The following is a 17488-nucleotide window of genomic DNA, read 5'->3' on the forward strand; positions in this document are numbered from 1 at the left end:
TTACTTTGCTTTTGTATCTGACAAATTTATAGCATATAAATCAGTGCACTGACAGGAGAGCTGTTATTTATGAGTATTGGCCATATGCACTGTTAGGGGTTTAGCATGCCCTGTGTTTCCTTGTATGATGTGAAGCTACTGTGGCATAATTAATTTCTCTACTGTGCTGGATGAGGACCCAGATCAATGGGACTCCATGCACCAAAATCTATGTTTCACATGTGATTTTATTGTACCTTGAAGGCCAACTGTTCCCCCTTGGGGAATGGGTGTGTGAACGTGGCAGTAACATAGCCTGAGTGGAGATCCCTCCACTTGCCTCCTAATTCCATCACCTCCTACTTCTGCCAAGGTCTTGCTCCATCTGTTAGTTTCCCCCTCTCTTGGCTCCTGCTGCTCAGTGCACAAACATGCTCAAAAGTCTCTTCCCATCTAAGACAAGAAACAACCCTTCTGAAAATGTGATATGTGTCTTATTGGGGTGAAAAAGAGTGAGAAAGAAAAAAGAAAAGAATGCTTCAAATTTCTCTCCCTGGTTATGATGTCAATTCATCACAGCTCATTAACAATTGGATGACGGTTTATTTCTTCCTAACCTTGTGAAATGAGACCAATGTCTGGCACAGATTTCATCCCAAAGGACTATAGCAATGCATCCATATGTGTGGCGTCACATCCACAGGTGTGTAGCTGCTGCTTGGTTGTAACTGCCTGGAATGCCTAATGAGGACGAAGAAAGCCACATGCTCTGGAGACTGCTTCTTACGACTGGCAGCATTTTAATGACAATTGTTTGTGTATCTGTGGCCACTTCAATAAAAACGACAACTGCTATGCTCATTCTGAGGTTGTACTGCAGATTCCGGGAGAGATCAGAGGTACCACTAGAGGTCTTCTAATGTTAATAAGGACTACCTACCTCCATTCTCACCACTACCAATGCAAATTAACACCCCACTGCCCAAGTGTGAAAGCCAGGGATCTCCCACACCGTGAGTTCATATTTGTTCTCAAGGTCATACACAATGTGTGCTGGAGCCAAGATTCCAAACCATCTGTGTCTACCTCCAAAGCTTATGTTCAGAACATTCATGACCTATCCTTTTTTGTGGAATTTTCCCTAGGCCCACATGAACCTCTCTCTTACTCACCTTCAAAGCTAAGTTCAAATGATAACTTTTTGTAATGAAGTCTCTGGTTCACAGCAGAATGAGAAAAACAGGAAAGTGTAGTATTTGTAAAGCCAAATTGTTTTCATGGAAAGGACTGTTTAAGAATATGTCTGCCTTACATTTTTGGTGTTGATTGTTATGTTAAAGAACAAAACAGTGTGGCTGGCGCAGTGGCTCACTTCCGTAATCCCAGCACTTTGGGAGGCAGAGGCAGGAGGATCACTTGAGCCCTGGAGCTGGAGACCAGCCTGAGCAACACAGTAAGATCTTAATCAAAAGAAAAAATGATAACAAAATGGTGAACGGTAGGTTTCTTGTTTTTTTTTTTTTTGAGATGGAGTCTTGCTTTGTCACCCAGGCTGGAGTGCTGGAGTGGAGTGATGCGAGCCAGCTCACTGCAAGCTCCGCCTCCTGGGTTCAAGAGATTCTCCTGCCTCAGCCTCCTGGGCAACTGGGACTACAGGTGCATGCCACCATGCCCAACTAATTGTGTGTGTGTGTGTGTTTTAGTAGAGATGGGGTTTCACCGCATTAACCAGGATGGTCTCGATCTCCTGACCGTGTGATCCACCCGCCTCGGCCTCCCAAAATGCTGGGATTACAGGCATGAGCCACTGCGCCTGGCCGGTTTTTTTTTTTTTTTTTAAAGAAAGTAAATACCCAGGACAGTATGTGGTATGTAGTAAGTGCTCAAAACACCCACCAAAGATTCCCCCGGTGCAGGCAAGGGCAGCTCCTCTGTGCTCTGCATGGCTGAGTCTAGCCTAGCATGTCGGCACTGGTGTTCTTCCCCACGGGCGTTTAGGAAAACACCCTCAGTTAGCAAACAAGTGTGCCTTGGGATAGCTCAGCTTTGAGGATCCCTTCTGGGAGATGGGGCAGAGTGGCTTTGGTGGGCAGGGTTAGGAACCCTGGGTCCAGCAGTCTGTCAGTGCCTGTCAACCCCAGCGGTCATTTATTCCAGGCTTGGAGCGAGCCATTGTCCCTGGACCTCCAAAGCACCTCCAGACACTTAGTGCCAGGCAGTAACTGCAAGTGGGAGAAGAACACAACACAACTTTTTCATTTGGGGGTAAAATCTTGGTGTTACAGGCTGAACTATATCTCCCCCAAACTCTCAAATTCATGTATTGAAGTTCTAACCACTAGAACCTCAGAATGTGACTGTTTCAAGATAGGGCCTTCTTAAAGAAGTAAGTAACAGTGAGGTCAATTGGGGATGGGCCCCACTCCAACAGACTGGTGTCCTTTGAAAGAAAAGGATATAGACAAGAAAAGGATATAGATTAGAATACAGATATAGACAAAGGGAAGACCAGGTGAAGACACAGGGAGAAAGTATCTACAAATCAGAGAGAGAGGTCTCAGAAGAAACCAGCGTTGGTGATACCTTGATCTCAGACTAACTTCCAGAACTGTCAAAAATTAAGCTTCTGTTGTTTAGGACACCCCGTCTGTAGTATTCGTATAGCAACTCTAGCAAACATTTAGGAAGCTGAAGGTTCTTCCCAAGAAGGTAACTGAGATGTCCCTATCATGGTGGGGTGACAGGAATTCTAAGACTCAGAAAAAGTGATTTTAATTGACTGGGCCAGGACAGGTCAGGTCACTGGCAGAGCAATAGCCCTGGGAGAGGCAGGGGACAGAAGACACCTGACTACAAACAGCTGAGCAAGGGGTGCCAGGCTGGTGACGGTCCATCACTTGGTTCCCACCTTCACTGGGGAATGGAGAAAGGCTTTTAAGACCTGCTTTAGCGTCTGGGTCCAGCCCATGTGACAGACCAATCCCATCAGTGCTCAGACATCAAGAAGCCCAGTTGGCCGTGGGCAGATCATCTAACGTACAATCAGGGGGATGGCTTCAATAAAAGGGGGCGACCACTGTCAGGGCCTCAGGACTTAATCCAGCCCTTTACTGAGGCAACAAAAGCCAAAGCCATCTTTCCTGTGAAACAAGGGGCAGGAGACCTCAGAAGCCTCCAGAAGTAAAACTGACATCACACAGTAGCTAGCTGCCAAGACACGGAACCAGCATTGCCGCTTTTGCTCCCAGCAGAGTGGGCGCATTAGACAGCAAATGCTCAGCGTGAACAGAAATAGGAGGGAATGGTGGCAGTGAGGGCGTCTTGGTGTTCCCTCTGCCACAGTCATCTAGTTGGGAATTCTATGTCTCACTTCTTTTTTTAAAACATTCTGACAAGAATTTTATAATCAAAAGAACACAAAAATCAAAGCTATTATCAAGAGTTGTCTGACTTCATAAGCAGCTCCAGCTTCTTATTCCCACCTGAATTGTGGTTGAGTGGGTTTGGACAGTTTTTCATGTGTGCAGAGCTTTGCTGCTGGAGCCCTGGGAGGTGGTATTTCTGCTCCGAGCAGAGGGTTCACTTTAGCCTGCTGCAATTCATATCTGCCTGGGAAGACATCCAGAATGATTCACAAATTGGTTATGGCAACAGGTAAAAAGAAAACTGTCACGAAAAGGCAGCAGCAGCAACAGCAACAGCAGCACCAGGGCAGAAAATGCAAGTGTTCCTTGAAGGAAAAGTAACTAAAATATCTTTGCTAAATTTAAAAATCTATATGTGCATGTGTGTGTCTGTGTGCACACTCAGACACACATATATCCATTAAATGATTACACATATAATTCTACGTATATATAAATAAAATGATTAATGTGAATGACTTTGCATATTCACTGCCACTGTGGTCCACCAACCAATAGGAAGGAACCCAGGGGAAGTCCATGAAAGCCTGTGGCTGTAAAGAATGTGGCACCACACTCCCACAGCACCTATCTGCTGGTGCAAACACTCCAGCGTGGAGTTGTCCTGCCACCTTTCAAGAGGTAGATGAGGAAATCTTGTACCCCAGACCAGGCTGAAGCCTCCTTGAGAGCAAGGACTAGGTTTCTGCCACTCCTTTGAGCTTCACTCCATCTTATTCAAGATGGCAAAGGCTAAGTACTAAGGAATTAAGGTATGATGTGTGAGCTAAGTACTGAGGGGCTCAGTGGCTCATTTGTAAAGGGTCACTTTCTGATCCACACTATGAAAGAGAAACAGAAATACACGAGAAAATGCTCTTTGGAAAGTGATCTTGTCTTGAACCTGTGGCCCACTTTGTTCTTCTCTGTCCACTCTATGACCAAAAGAGAGAAGAAAAAGTCTATCGTGAAATGCTCAATGATTCCATTTCCTTCCTACCCACTTCTACTTCCTCCTGACACTTGGCATGGCCCTCCAACTCACATACCAAACAACCTCCATCAAAGATTCTTTCCCTTTTCTTATTGCCTTTGGTATCAGAAACTGCTTGTCTGTGCTCCGTCCAGGATCCATCTAACGAAGGCTGAAGCCCCACACACCTGGGATTCACTCTCTGTACCAAGAGATCTGAATTCCTAGCTCTGAAGCTTCAAAGCAAAGGAGAGAAAGAAATAGCGTGGGAAAGGCCAAAGCCAACTTAAAAATAAAAGCTTCCCATGAAAATGGAAAAAGAGCGTGGGAATGCTGGAGGTGGAGAAGGAATGCCATCCAGAGACTCAAAGAAATGTAAAGACACATGTATCCTTCCTTGCAAGAGTTCATCTTTGAGGTTTCCACATACTATTCCAAACCAGGTCTTTCCAAGGAACTTCGAAATCTTGGCAAACGCTCTGAAATTTCTAAGATACATTGTGTGATCTGGTGGCAGATGAAGAGATGAAAAGTGAAACAAAATAGAGAAGAAAAGTGAGCAGAGTGCCCAACATGGAAGAGACCCCTTCCAAATGCACAAGGTCACAGCACCATGCAGGAAAGGGAAGGGCTCACAAGCTGCCAGGGGCTCACGGGGGTGCTGGGAAGTCACAGATGATCATGTTACCAAAGGAGAACTGCTAAATCTTACGACTTCTGTGTTTAGGATGAGCATATGGTCCCCAGAGAGTTTGCCCACTAAACTGCTTGAAGAATGTTTTTTAACAGAGGTTCTACTTGGCATTTCAGGCAGGATATTTCTTTATGATGAGTCCTTTTTGCCTATTGAACAACATTTAATAGCACCCCCTAGAATCTGGACACTAAATGTCAAAGGCATATCCCAGTTATAGTGACCAACCAAAACAACTATGAACATTTAAAAACACCCCCTTAGCAATGGATTCAGGGGATATGACCTCTTGTTGAGAATTATTGGCAAGTTTTCCATGAAATTACAGATCAAGCTGTCTTCAGTGAAAAACTCTGATGAGGGAGAGTCAAGTGCTTTTCTCAACTACAACATTTCAAGCCTAGGAGAGCAGCTACTGTGTAGGGTGGACACATTCTCACCAATGTTTGGAAATCCCTCACCTATGACAAATATCACCCCCAGGCTGCCAATTAGTGGCAAGGGGTGTTCTTCTGCCCCTTCCCTGCTAATAGGAAGAAGGACAACCGTGGATTTTCTTTTCTTTTTTTTTTTTTTTTTTTTTTTGAGACAGGGCCTCCTCTATCACCTAGGCGGCTAGAGTACAGTGGTGCAATCATGGCTTACTGCAGCCTCAAACCCCTTGAGCTCAAGGGATCCTTCTGCCTCAGCCTCCTGAATATCTGGAACTACAGGTGCACACCACCATGCCTGACTTTTTTGTTTTTTGTTTTGTTTTGTTTTTGTAGAGACGGGGTTTCACTATGTTGCCTAGGCTGGTCTCAAACTTCTGGGCTCAAGAAATCCTCCAGCCTTGGCCTCCCAAAGTGCTAGGACTACAGGTGTGAGCCATTGCACACAGCCTAACCATAGAAATTCATAGTTCAAAAGGACTTTAGGAGATCACTTACATTTGGGAGCAGTGGTACACAGAGGGTTAAGTGGTTTGCCAGCAGTCACACAATAAAAACAAGCAAAAGAATTTATGTACATAAAGTGCTGTAGCACACAGTCAATACTTGATCATTATTTCCCACTGGTATTATCATTCCATCATCCAGAAGGCCAGCCATTGCTTTAAGTGGTATTTCTCTGGAAGGTAGAAACTCTACCTACTCACATCAAGGACAAGGCCACATGGTTTCCTCCAATGTCCCACAGGATGACCATGGAATGAAATCAAGATTCTTGTCCACAAGCCCGGCAGTGTAAAAACACCGAGTGGTGTTTTTACTAGAAATGGAAAGGAAGAAGGCTGCCTAGCTCACAAGCCTTCTAGCAAAACAGTCAGTCAAATCAAAGTTGGGCAGGGGGTAGGTAAGTAAATGTTCTGTATTCTCACCTCAGACCAGAGATGGGTTTGAAACTGATTATGACAATATGTCTACTCCAAAGAGGTCAAGGGGTGAGGGAAACTCATGTCCAGCATGCTCTCACATGGATATGGAAAATATAGGATGAAGACAGACGGTGGCTGAGACCACTCAACGTCCCTTGACCCCCAGCACAGATGCCTTCTTCTCCTGCTCCTCTTCATCTCATCTCTCAAGTTACTACCCCCATCCCTTCTCCCCACAAGATCACTGAAGGCTAATCTAGAACTCTTACTTCTAAAGCATTAATTCACTCAACATTTTAAAAGTATCCTTAAGAACTAGTCCTTGCCCTGAAGGAGTCGATGATCCAGCAGGAGCATAAAGGCACAGACGACTCATCTGCCACCTCTACACAGTGAATGTCATGTGGAAAGTAAACTCACGATCCCCTAGGCATATTCCTTAGGACAACAGTTTCAAGAGATACACTGCCTGAAGAAAGGGTGCCAGGGCCAAATGATCTAATAATTCTGGAAAATGCTGTTACTGCCCTCCGCTTTATAAAGACTGACAGTATAAATTAATGTACTAAAGGCATTAACATATATTGCAGTGTAAAGTCTTATTAGTGCCGATCAACTCAATCATTCTTAAGCATGTTTGACTACCTAAATTTATCAACATATCATAGAGACAATATTCCATTGAATGTCATTTGCTGGATTCTAATTGGGGTGATTGGGAATAGGTGTTAAAGAAGATGCTGCATTTTGACTGGGCCCAAAAGAAGAGTAGAGTTTCATTAGTCCCAGATGGAGGTAGAATGTGCAGTCCACTCATGCAACACACACTCACTGAGTACTTCCTAAAAGTGAGGTCAACCTTTGGCTCTGGGGGGCTGCTACCCCGGTTTCCACTGCAAGGCAGAGTGAAAGGCACTAGAGCACTAATTTGAGAAAGGGCTTCCTATGTTTGGGGAATAGCAAGTGCATGGGTAGAGTAAAGCAGGTGTAAAAAGAGAAGGAATGAGGAATAAGGCTGAAGCCAAACAGAAAAAGCATCTACTAGATCAGTTGTTTATCAGGCCACCTGTTACCTGTTAACAGCACTGGCCTAGACGGTGTTAATCATTTCTGTCTGCTGTGGCTAGTGAAGAAACCTTGAGCAAGAGCTTCCCTTCTCTAGGCCTCAGTTTCTTTATCTATAAAATGACTGGATTCTCTAAGGCTACTTGCAGCATCCACGTCTCAGTGCTCCGTGATTATAAGATATAAAAAGGCAGCACACACCAGCACTAAAGGACAGGAAGATTCTGGGGACAGGAGAATAGCTATTGGTTTAGACATACATCAAAAAATCACCTTGAAGAAAAATGGGCAGAAGAAAAATGAAGCCTGTTCCATCTTCAGCTCTCAGGGCCCAGACTCCCTCCACCTGGTATCTTAGGATTCTGCTTCTCAAATGGGAGGAATAAACATGGCATAGTTTCCAATAGTCAATTGTGCTCAAAAATGTGAAGAAAGCAAATTTGACTCTTGTACTAAAATCAAGACATATTTAAACTAGCATGCAATATTCTCAATGTATTTTAGAGATTTTAAAATGAGGACTTAAAGATCTGGCTTGTGTGGGCTTTTTGTCTTATGGCCCTGAGTCCCCTGGGTGCTCATTCACTGTCTCCCAGTGCGAGGAGTATACTTGGAGGGAAAGCTTCACTGGAAATCTCAGAGCTTTAGCCACTTAAATCTCGTAAAGACAGAAGCCTATTTATCCTGACTTAAGCTGTTCTAAAGAGACAGAAACTCACCATTGGACTGGTCTTCTCCATAGTTTTTATGTGACGGTGCATACAAGAACATCAGAGCAAAGACATACAGGTTCCACATCCCATAGATGCCCGTGAAAAAGGCACTGTTCACTTGGACTGTGACGCCGCCCCATTTCCAATGGCCTTCCGTTACCTACGGAGAAAGGATGGTGACATTCAATTGAAACAGAGAAGAAACAGAAGAAACATAACACCAATAAAGGAACCAGCCAACATGAAAACCAAGTCTCTTCTACATATGGGAAACATGAAGGGCCATGTAAGACTCCATATTTTAATCTGAATCATTTCAGTAAAAATTAAGGTCAACTGAAGGTTCTCTAGCTATGTGTCAGGCACAGTGGTCCTTACCTTGGCTACACATTAGTATCACCTAGGGAGTGTCTCTTCCTAACAGCAATTCATTGCTATCCCTAAGTTAAACAAACTGTGTTTGAGCCCATCACTTATTCACAGTTTTAATTCCTCCTCTGCTGTCTGTCTTCCCAGCTAGATGTCAATTCCCTGCAGGCAGAGACCAGTTCTCTTTGCTGCCATGTCTTTAGGACCTGATGCACCATAGATTATTTCAAATCCAGTGTCTACCATTCACTCTGCTTAATGTAAGACAAGATGAAGACTCCAAACTTCAGAACTTCAGTGTCCGTAAGTGTAAAATAAAAGCTTACAGGTTATTGAAGAGAATTAAGAAAAATATTTCTAGAAACTGCCTGGCATACAGTAAACACCCAGTAAATATTAGTTATTCCTATAACATCACTCGAAGTAAGCCACTCATGAAGATAATTATGAAGCTTTCATATGCTTTGAAATTCTGCAAGAGATGTTTTGAAGCTGTTTTTGTCTGTGTTAATGATTTGGTAATTGTCTTAAGGGCTGCCTAAAGATATATGGATTACACTAAGAACTGTCAACAGAGCTGCTGAGCTGGGTGACTAATTTGTGCCCAGCTCTGACACAAATGAAATGATTTTGACCACTTCTGCTTACTACAGGACACTTAAAATGGAAATAGAAGAAAGTACTGGATAAATGTTCCTTTGACAGCCGAATGAGGCTGCATTGTATAAACTTTCTCTAGGAATCACTTTTAAATTGTAAGATGGCAGGCTGGATTGAAATGTTAAGAACTTTCACAAGCAGGTGGATTTCATTGCCTGTTTATGATACAGTGGGTCTGTGTTCATTATCTTCTGTAGAATCCATAACCCATTTGGGGCCCTAGGCCAAATTAAGGTCTAAGTATAGGTATTTTCTTCTGAAAGACCAGGAGTGTCAGTTAACCACATTAACCAATTATAGACTCGGCAGTTTTAGTTTGGCCTTGGTGACACATAATTCTTCACTTTTTGTGACTCATAAACAAACCACCATTATGAACTCTTATTTATTTTGGAAAATAATGCATTTTATGTAAAATGCCCAGAAGTATTTTTTGGCAAAGAAGGATTTCATAACCATTACTAATTTTAGGACAATGTACCAGCATTCAAGCTACTTAGGACTTCTTAGAAATGTCTCCAAATGTCGCTCTTCTTACTTTTAAGTGCAGAATATGCTAACTTTATAAAAACTATATTACTTAGAGCATCTTATGATTTTTACTGCATATAATGGAAATGAAAGCATTAAGATAGTTTCCAGAAATACACGTACCTGCTGTCATAACACAGAGAACTCTTCTGTATGTGATGAAGGAGGGAGGCTAGGCTGCCATCCTTCCTAGCTACAAGAGAGAATATGGCAATATGGCAGCTTTTCTACTCTGTTAAGGCAGTGGACTCTTCAGCTCAGGGAAGGGCCAGTAAGAGACCCTACTTCCTGTGACAGAAGTTGGAAATACTCAGTATTGACAATTTTAGTGACATTGATTCTTGCTAGGATTGACATGACTGACCCATCTAAGGAAACACCAACCTGTGTGCCTGGTACTCAGTGGTGCTCAGTAGACGTATGTTGAATGAACAGAGGTAAAGTACAGGCATGTGTAGGGACTCCAGGACAAATACATGGAGGTAGAAAGTGGAGATGGAAACAACCACTCTTAATAAGTATTTGACTTAAAAGTAAAGAGAAAGTATTGCAGTCCACAGCAAGTCATCATAATTGAATTTAAAAGTGAGAGGAGATGCCAATATGTGACAAGTGTTATTCATTTAAAATATTGCTTTCTGTTATATTTATTTAAAATAAGTGGTTAATACAAATATTAGCAAAGCTAAGATTCTTTTGTATTCATAACAAGGATAAGCATATTTATTCAATGCTAATGATGTGCCAGATACAATACTAAACCTTTTACATGAAATACATTATTTAGTCTTATTAACGATGCTGTGAGGTAGGTAGGTAGGTAATGTTTCCATTCAACACATGGGTAAACTGTGGCACAGAAAGATGTAGTATCTTGCCCAAGATTGCTCAGCCAGAGAGTCATGGCTCTGACTCCAAAAGAAGGTATTCTTAACCATTATACAACACAAAGGTAGGAATGTTATCTTAAACAGGGGTTGATCTCTCAAGGTAGCACCTGCTCTGAAGGTAGCACATGAGGCAACGACTGTGTAAGGTCAAATTTCCTTCTGAAATTCACTTCATTGCCCATAATGTACCTTACTAATACAACATACACACACAGGTTTGTATATTCAGATCTGTATAGCATGGACATAGTAACATATGGTATAAATAAATTGGATATAAAACAAAATTAAAAACTTACAGTAGAACCACTGGAATGAGATGCCCATAGTATGCCTTTGCACACACTAAGCCTGACAGGAAACATCAGACTCCTGCTCCCATCTCATACTTGCTCTGGGACACATTGTTTAGAGTGGAATTGCAGAACTACACATCCTACTTAATGTGCAATCTGTAAATGTGGTGTTTCCTGCCGTGGGCAAAGAGCTGAACTGCAGAAATAAACGGTATAGATAGTGTAACTCTACACTTTGATGGCTAGCTTGTTTTTCCCTCTCCTCTCCCAATTATTCATGCCTGAGACATCCTCAGCTCTGAGCACATTCCCACCAATATGTACCACAATAAGCGGCCTCAACAGAGCAGGCCTTGTGAATCCAAAATCATACTAATGCCAAGGCGGAGGTAACAGTCTCCCCCTTTTAACTTTGAGAGAAAAATCAGGTAGCCCCAGCCCCCCTCCGCCAAAACTCCCCCACCAAAAAAATTCCCAAATCTCACCCTCTGCGTAAGTCTTCTTTCTAAAAGTCCCTGTTTTTCCTGATTTTACATTTGAACAATTTACTTTTGTGTGAAACCACCCAATTATACCCCTGGAGCCAAGTGAAGGTCAAATCCCTTTACACCCAGTAGTCTTGACAACCAACATTCCACTTAACAACAAGATTTCCAAATCCCAGACCCAGGCTCTCTTACCGGAAACATTTCCTCTGTAAGTAACAGAATGAAGTGATCACACACACACAAAAGAGCTGGGGACAGGCTCTCTGGGAGTTTGCTGCATGTGGCTTGACCTGAATGTCAGGCACCTGGGGGTCCCCTTAATGAAGGTCGGTGACCTTCTCCCCTGCACTGCACTTCTGTTCCCTACTGCCGCCACCTCTAAATGGAACACCTCTTTATTTTCCAGAGGGAAGGGGCTGAAATACCAGACTGCGATGTACCATCTCTTGGTTGCTATGACTGAGGCCATTAAAATGGCAGGCATTAAAAGACTGCACCTCAGTACCCAGCTACAAAGCCTCAAGGTCACTGCATTCCACAGCTTCCCGTCGCCTTTCATTCCTGGCCTCCGAGCTTCAATATCCTGGCGAGATCCCCTCGCATTATATTTCATGAGGCTTAAATGCAAGCTCTCCCACAGCAAGCCCGAGAGTATAATGGGGGTTTTAATACATTCCTTTTACCTAAGGCTGGGATCCATTTCAAAAAGTTACCCAATAGGTTTCCTTTCAGGTGAGCTCATTGCTCTGACATTCCAAAATGACATTAAAAAATAAATCCTCTGATGACTATATTAATACAGTACCTGGGACACTGAGAGTTATGCCGGAAAACGTCTTAGATGTCTATAAATAAATCTTTAAAAAAAAAACCCAGCAGGAGGAATGTGAGGAGCTAATGGAATTCAAAAGGCCTCATTGCTACCCCCTTAGAGTTGAAATCCACTCCGGGCCGACTGTCGCAGCAGATATAAAAAGCCAGCCACAGGCTGAAGCTGTATTAGAAAATACTGAGGCAATAGAATATTAATCTTTTTCTCCAAAGAAAAGCCACAAACTATGCTCCTTGGAAGATGGCTTCCTTTGCTGTAAGAAGTACACTAATTAAACCATGTACAAGGTTAAATCCTGGCAACACGCAGCTGCTTCAGGGACCAGCCCTTCTTGACTTCAGGTGGAAGGCACTCCCCACAGAGGTAAGACATACATGAGGCAGTGTGGGGAGAATGACGTCAGCTTCCCAAATTGGCATAAGGACCTGTGTGTGGCCTTAGGACCAAAAGCACCCTTCTTTCTGCCTTCCTGAAAACATATCTTGAAATTGCCTTTTATGTCTCAACCCATCTTCCTTGAGATTCTGTTTCTCCAAGGAAGTGCTCCGTGCCCTCTCAGCCTTGCAGACCTGGCTGTGTCAAGTGCCACTGTGCACTACGGAGGGACTGGAGGAACTGAAAAGCATTTTTGTCATAGGAGGGAACAGCCACGGGAGAAGTCAGGCCTCAGACACTCTTGTTGGAATATGGATGTTTGAGCCTTAGCTGGTAGAATAAAAAACTCTTTCAGAGTGGAGTGGAAAGCGAAGTTTCCAAGGTTTTATAAACAGACAACCTGATACAAACCCGGCAGTGTTATAGGTCAAAGCAGATGTGGCGAACAGAACTTACAAAGACATATATGTATATCAGTTTTATGTTTTCCATGTTCATTTCAACCTCAGTGGAGCTAGCAATGCTAACACTCCCCAGTGGCACAGCCAACAACAGGGCTCTAGAGGCTCCAAACTTGGGGTCCCCTTGGGTGTCCTTGGATAGAATTTAAGGGGTCCATAAACTAGAATAGAAAAAATGGTATCTTTATTTTCACTAGTCTCTAACTGAAAGATAATGTTTACTTCAATTACAGATGCAGAAAAATCCCGATAGTGTTAGCACTACTGTGATTTTCTCAATAGGAATCATATTTTCACGTCAATTACAGTTGTAGATATAAATCTGTAATATACCTGTAGCATGTTTTACTGTAAATATATATTACATATAATATATAGAGATGATTCCCTTTGAAATTCAAAGTATTTTATTTTACTTATTAGAAAACATTCTAAGAGGAGACTCGTAGCCTTCATCAGGTTGCTATAGGGGTCCATATACAAAAATGGTTAGGAGTCCCTGTACTAGGGAAACTTCCTAGCAGAATGGAGCAAGTCATGTCCTAAGAGACTATCTGCACTGCTGAAATCCTCCATTTTGGCTAAATGACAAAGCACTGGCAAAAGAGTCAGATGGACTGGGTTCTGATCTCTTAACTTATTGCACGTCCTTTGACAAGAAAGACATTCAACCTTCTTGCTATTCATAAGAACACAACTATTCATGCTTACAATGTGCCAGGTGCTCTGCTAATTACATTTGGTTGCCACAATGATGGTTTAGTCAACAACAGACCACATACATGATGGTGGTCCCGTAAGATTATAACACCATATTTTTTCTGTATTTTTCTATGTTTAGATATGTTTGAAATATACAAATACTTACCATTGTGTTACAATTGCCTGCAGTGGTCAGTAGAGGAACATGCCGTACAGGTTAGTAGCCTAGGAGCAATAGGTTACACCATATGGCCTAGGTATGTAGCAAGCGATACCATCTAGGTTTGTGTAAGTACACTCTACGATGTTCCCTTAATGAGGAACTCACATAATGATGCATTTCTCAGAATGCATCCCTCTTTGTAAATATTACTTCATGTGATCATTACAGCAGCCTTCTGTGGGTCTACTGTTATATTTATTTTGCAGATAAGAAAACTAAACCTTAGAACTGTTAAGTAATCCATCCAGCTAGAAAACAGCATTAATGAAAACTTTCTCCAAAGCTATTAGATATCATATTCTGGCAATCTAGGATAACAATTCCTGCCCTACTTACCGTGCAGGATTTCTGTGATGCTCAAATGAATAATAGATAAATTAGACTTCAAGAGTACTTCCCACCCTTCAAAACAAGTTATGAATATTTTTAAATTATTATCATTGTTGAGATTTTCAAGTATAGCAAAATTTTGAGTTTTGGAAATAACCAGTAAAAAGACAAGATGCTATCAAAGGGACTTCTGAATTACGTTTCATATTTAAGTGGCAATATAATTATTACAAGGAATAGCTGATGGATTGTATAAGCATCTATGTTAATGCTAGATAAAAATAGAGTCAAATTTACGCTTTAGTGTTGTGCTACAGGGCTTGATAAGTTTATTCTCATAAGTAAATAAAATATGTGCCCTTCAAGTTGGCTGTAGGCTTTTAATTTATTTAGAAATTTTATCTCCTACAAGGTTTTATGGAAAGAGAAAATTTAGTCCATTTGGCCAGGTGATATCAAGACCCAGAAAAATATGGCTTGACCAGCTGTCCAGAATTATGACCTCTCTGCCCCTTTCCTCAGTAGCTCTATCAAATTTCTGTGCAAGGTAGAGGGACCTCTGCAGAGACATTCTCACCTTGACATCTCAGGGTCCACTTACCTGACTAACGATGAAGAAGATGACAGTCATGGCAGCGCAGGCCAAGGTGATAAGCATAAGGAACTTGAACCTAAAAATTAGCCCCTATTAGAAAAGAAAGAGTAGTTTAATACTCCATCAGCTACCAATCCTTTTCTCACTATATAAATCTATAAAAAGCTTAAAGAAATCTGTAAAACCAAATCCCTAAGAATGACAATAAAATGATTTCCCATAGTAATATTTCTTCTGCAGAGGTGAGTGTGGCTGAAAATTTCTTGGGTCAAATATTTCCTATGTTCTTATCACTCATAAAGCAGTGATACAAGAGCCTGGGAAATTATATTCACAACACGTCGTGAGGCTGCTAATTTCCCTGCTAAGCTGGTTATGCTTCTCTGCAAGGGTTCAAAGTTACCAAATCCAAGTTTTCTGTGGTTGTAATAAAATTCTGCTCCAGTGAACAAAAAGAAATGTGCATATTAATCAACATGAAGTGGATTTGGTTGAATTTTCTCATGTCACTCCAGCTCTGGAGACAGGCAAGCCTTAGAAAGTGCCTGTGGTTTCCTGAGAGCAGGATTTAAGAGAACCTGTGTTTCAAGGAGGGAGGCCTATTATTCAGGGGCTCTTATGTGTAAGATCTACTGCATATAAAAACTCTGAGGTTCTGTAGTTTCTGCTTCTCTTTTCATACAGGAATCAGGCTTGTTTCTCCAAGGACAGCCACTTAGGCATGAACCCAAGGGATCCCTGATAAATCAAGGATGTGTTGCTTGCATTGGGGATTTGAGGATGTTAAGTGTTTCTCTTGAATGAGGAACATAATCTATAAACAGAGATTACTGAACTGTCTGAGCATCTGCTGGATATTTTAGGGGAATGTGGCCTGTTAAGAGTCTGGAAATCAGATCACCTAGACTAAACCCTGTTTAGTTACAGGACAGGGTTGATTTTGGGACAGAACTTTGACTAAAGCCTCATCCCAACCAAATCCCAGTTCTGCCATAGTCCAATCTCCCATCTAGTATGTACCTACATTCCATCACCAAGCTGAAGAACTGGCTGAACAAGTTTACTCCTTATTGGAAATGGAAACACATTTGTACCACAGAAAATGCCAAGATTTAGACAGGCCAGCTAGATGCTTCTCAGAGTAAGATTTGGCCTCTAAGTTTGCCCAGAGATCCTACATGAGAATCTCTCAATGTGTATTTCAAAGTTAAAGCTTTCTGTCTCTGGGGTGTGTGTGTTTACACATCAAGCGGAAAGATAAGCAAGCACCAGTTCCAGAACGAGCCAAGCAATCTGCCCACCTCATAGTGTAGCCGCCGGACTTTGCTCATAGCTGGCAGGCTGGACTGCTTCCCACTGATGTTCCGAAACACCTGAAATACCATGAAGCATAGAAACAGGAAGTAGAGGCAGAGGCAGATTCCAGCCACGATGATGAAGGCCATCTGGTAGTGTCCAGTAAAGGAAACAACGGGCTAGCCAAGGCCAAGCTGAGCGGGCCCAGGCACTTCTCCCCAGGTCTGTTGGCAATACTTGTTTTGTCTCCAAATACATAGGAAATTTTCAAGGGGATAAATTATTAAAACCTGACATTCTAATGCCAGTGATAGGTTTCTTGACACAATAGTACCACAGAGGGAGGTGTTCAATATTGCTTTCTAAACCAAGTAAGAAAAGAAATGGTGTCTTGCTTGTTAGAAATGAAGAATCTGGGCCCTACCACAGACCTAAGGAATCAGAATCTGCCTTTTAACCAGGTCCCCAGGAGATTCGTATACACAATAAATTTGAAAAGCACTAATAAAGCATATATTGGTCACTATGGATCAGATGAAAAACCACATTAAAATCACCAGAAGAGTTCAAATGTAGATCCCCAGCTTCCTCCCTAGATATATGGAATCAGATTTTCCGGGGCTAGGACATCAAGTATGACTATGTTTGGAAACCACTGGGCTCGTCCTTGGAGTTTTATAAGAATGAGATGCTCTGGCATAATTGAAGAGGAGATACATGGGAGCTCAGTGCAGGGGCCCTGGGCATGGGCTTGAAGGTCTTAAAGTGAAACCAGGGAAGAAGGACCACTTGCAGTCTTCTGTCACCACAGAAAGTCTTGTCCAACAGAATGGGGATTGAAGGACACATGGCACAGATGGGAGTTTGGGTTGCTGCCAGTATACTTGAGACCCACTAGGGGGGCTGACCTGCCATTAGAGTCAATCTGAGAACCACCAAGGCCTGGGGTAGTGTGAGCTGCCTTGAAGGCAGGTGACCTGATTCCAACCCCTTTCCACTACAACAACTCTGCCCAAATTGCCTTTTTTTTTTTTTTGAGACAGAGTTTTGCTTTTGTTGCCTAGGCTGGAGTACAATGGCACAATCTCGGCTCACCACAACCTCCTCCTCCTGGGTTCAAGCGATTCTCCTGCCTCAGCCTCCCAAGTAGCTGGGATTACGGGCTTGCGCCACCACACCTGGCTAATTTTATATTTTTAATAGAGACGGAGTTTATCCATGTTGGTCAGGCTGGTCTTGAACTCCCAAGCTCAGG

General features: G+C 42.5%; 1 protein-coding gene across 3 annotated transcripts in view; it reads right to left on the reverse strand.

The window, feature by feature from the left end:
* Window positions 1–17488, reverse strand: part of WLS (wntless Wnt ligand secretion mediator) — a 134329-nt gene that overhangs the window by 31126 nt on the left and 85715 nt on the right. For all 3 annotated transcript variants that reach the window (XM_025377877.1, XM_025377888.1, XM_025377895.1), the window contains 3 exons: window positions 16239–16382; window positions 14944–15027; window positions 8192–8345 (listed from right to left, as the gene is read on the reverse strand). In XM_025377877.1, the coding sequence (XP_025233662.1) occupies window positions 8192–8345; window positions 14944–15027; window positions 16239–16382 (382 nt within the window). The remainder of the gene's footprint in view (window positions 1–8191; window positions 8346–14943; window positions 15028–16238; window positions 16383–17488) is intronic.

This window comes from Theropithecus gelada, chromosome 1 (assembly GCF_003255815.1).
Source record: "Theropithecus gelada isolate Dixy chromosome 1, Tgel_1.0, whole genome shotgun sequence".
Taxonomy (NCBI): Eukaryota; Metazoa; Chordata; class Mammalia; order Primates; family Cercopithecidae; genus Theropithecus; species Theropithecus gelada.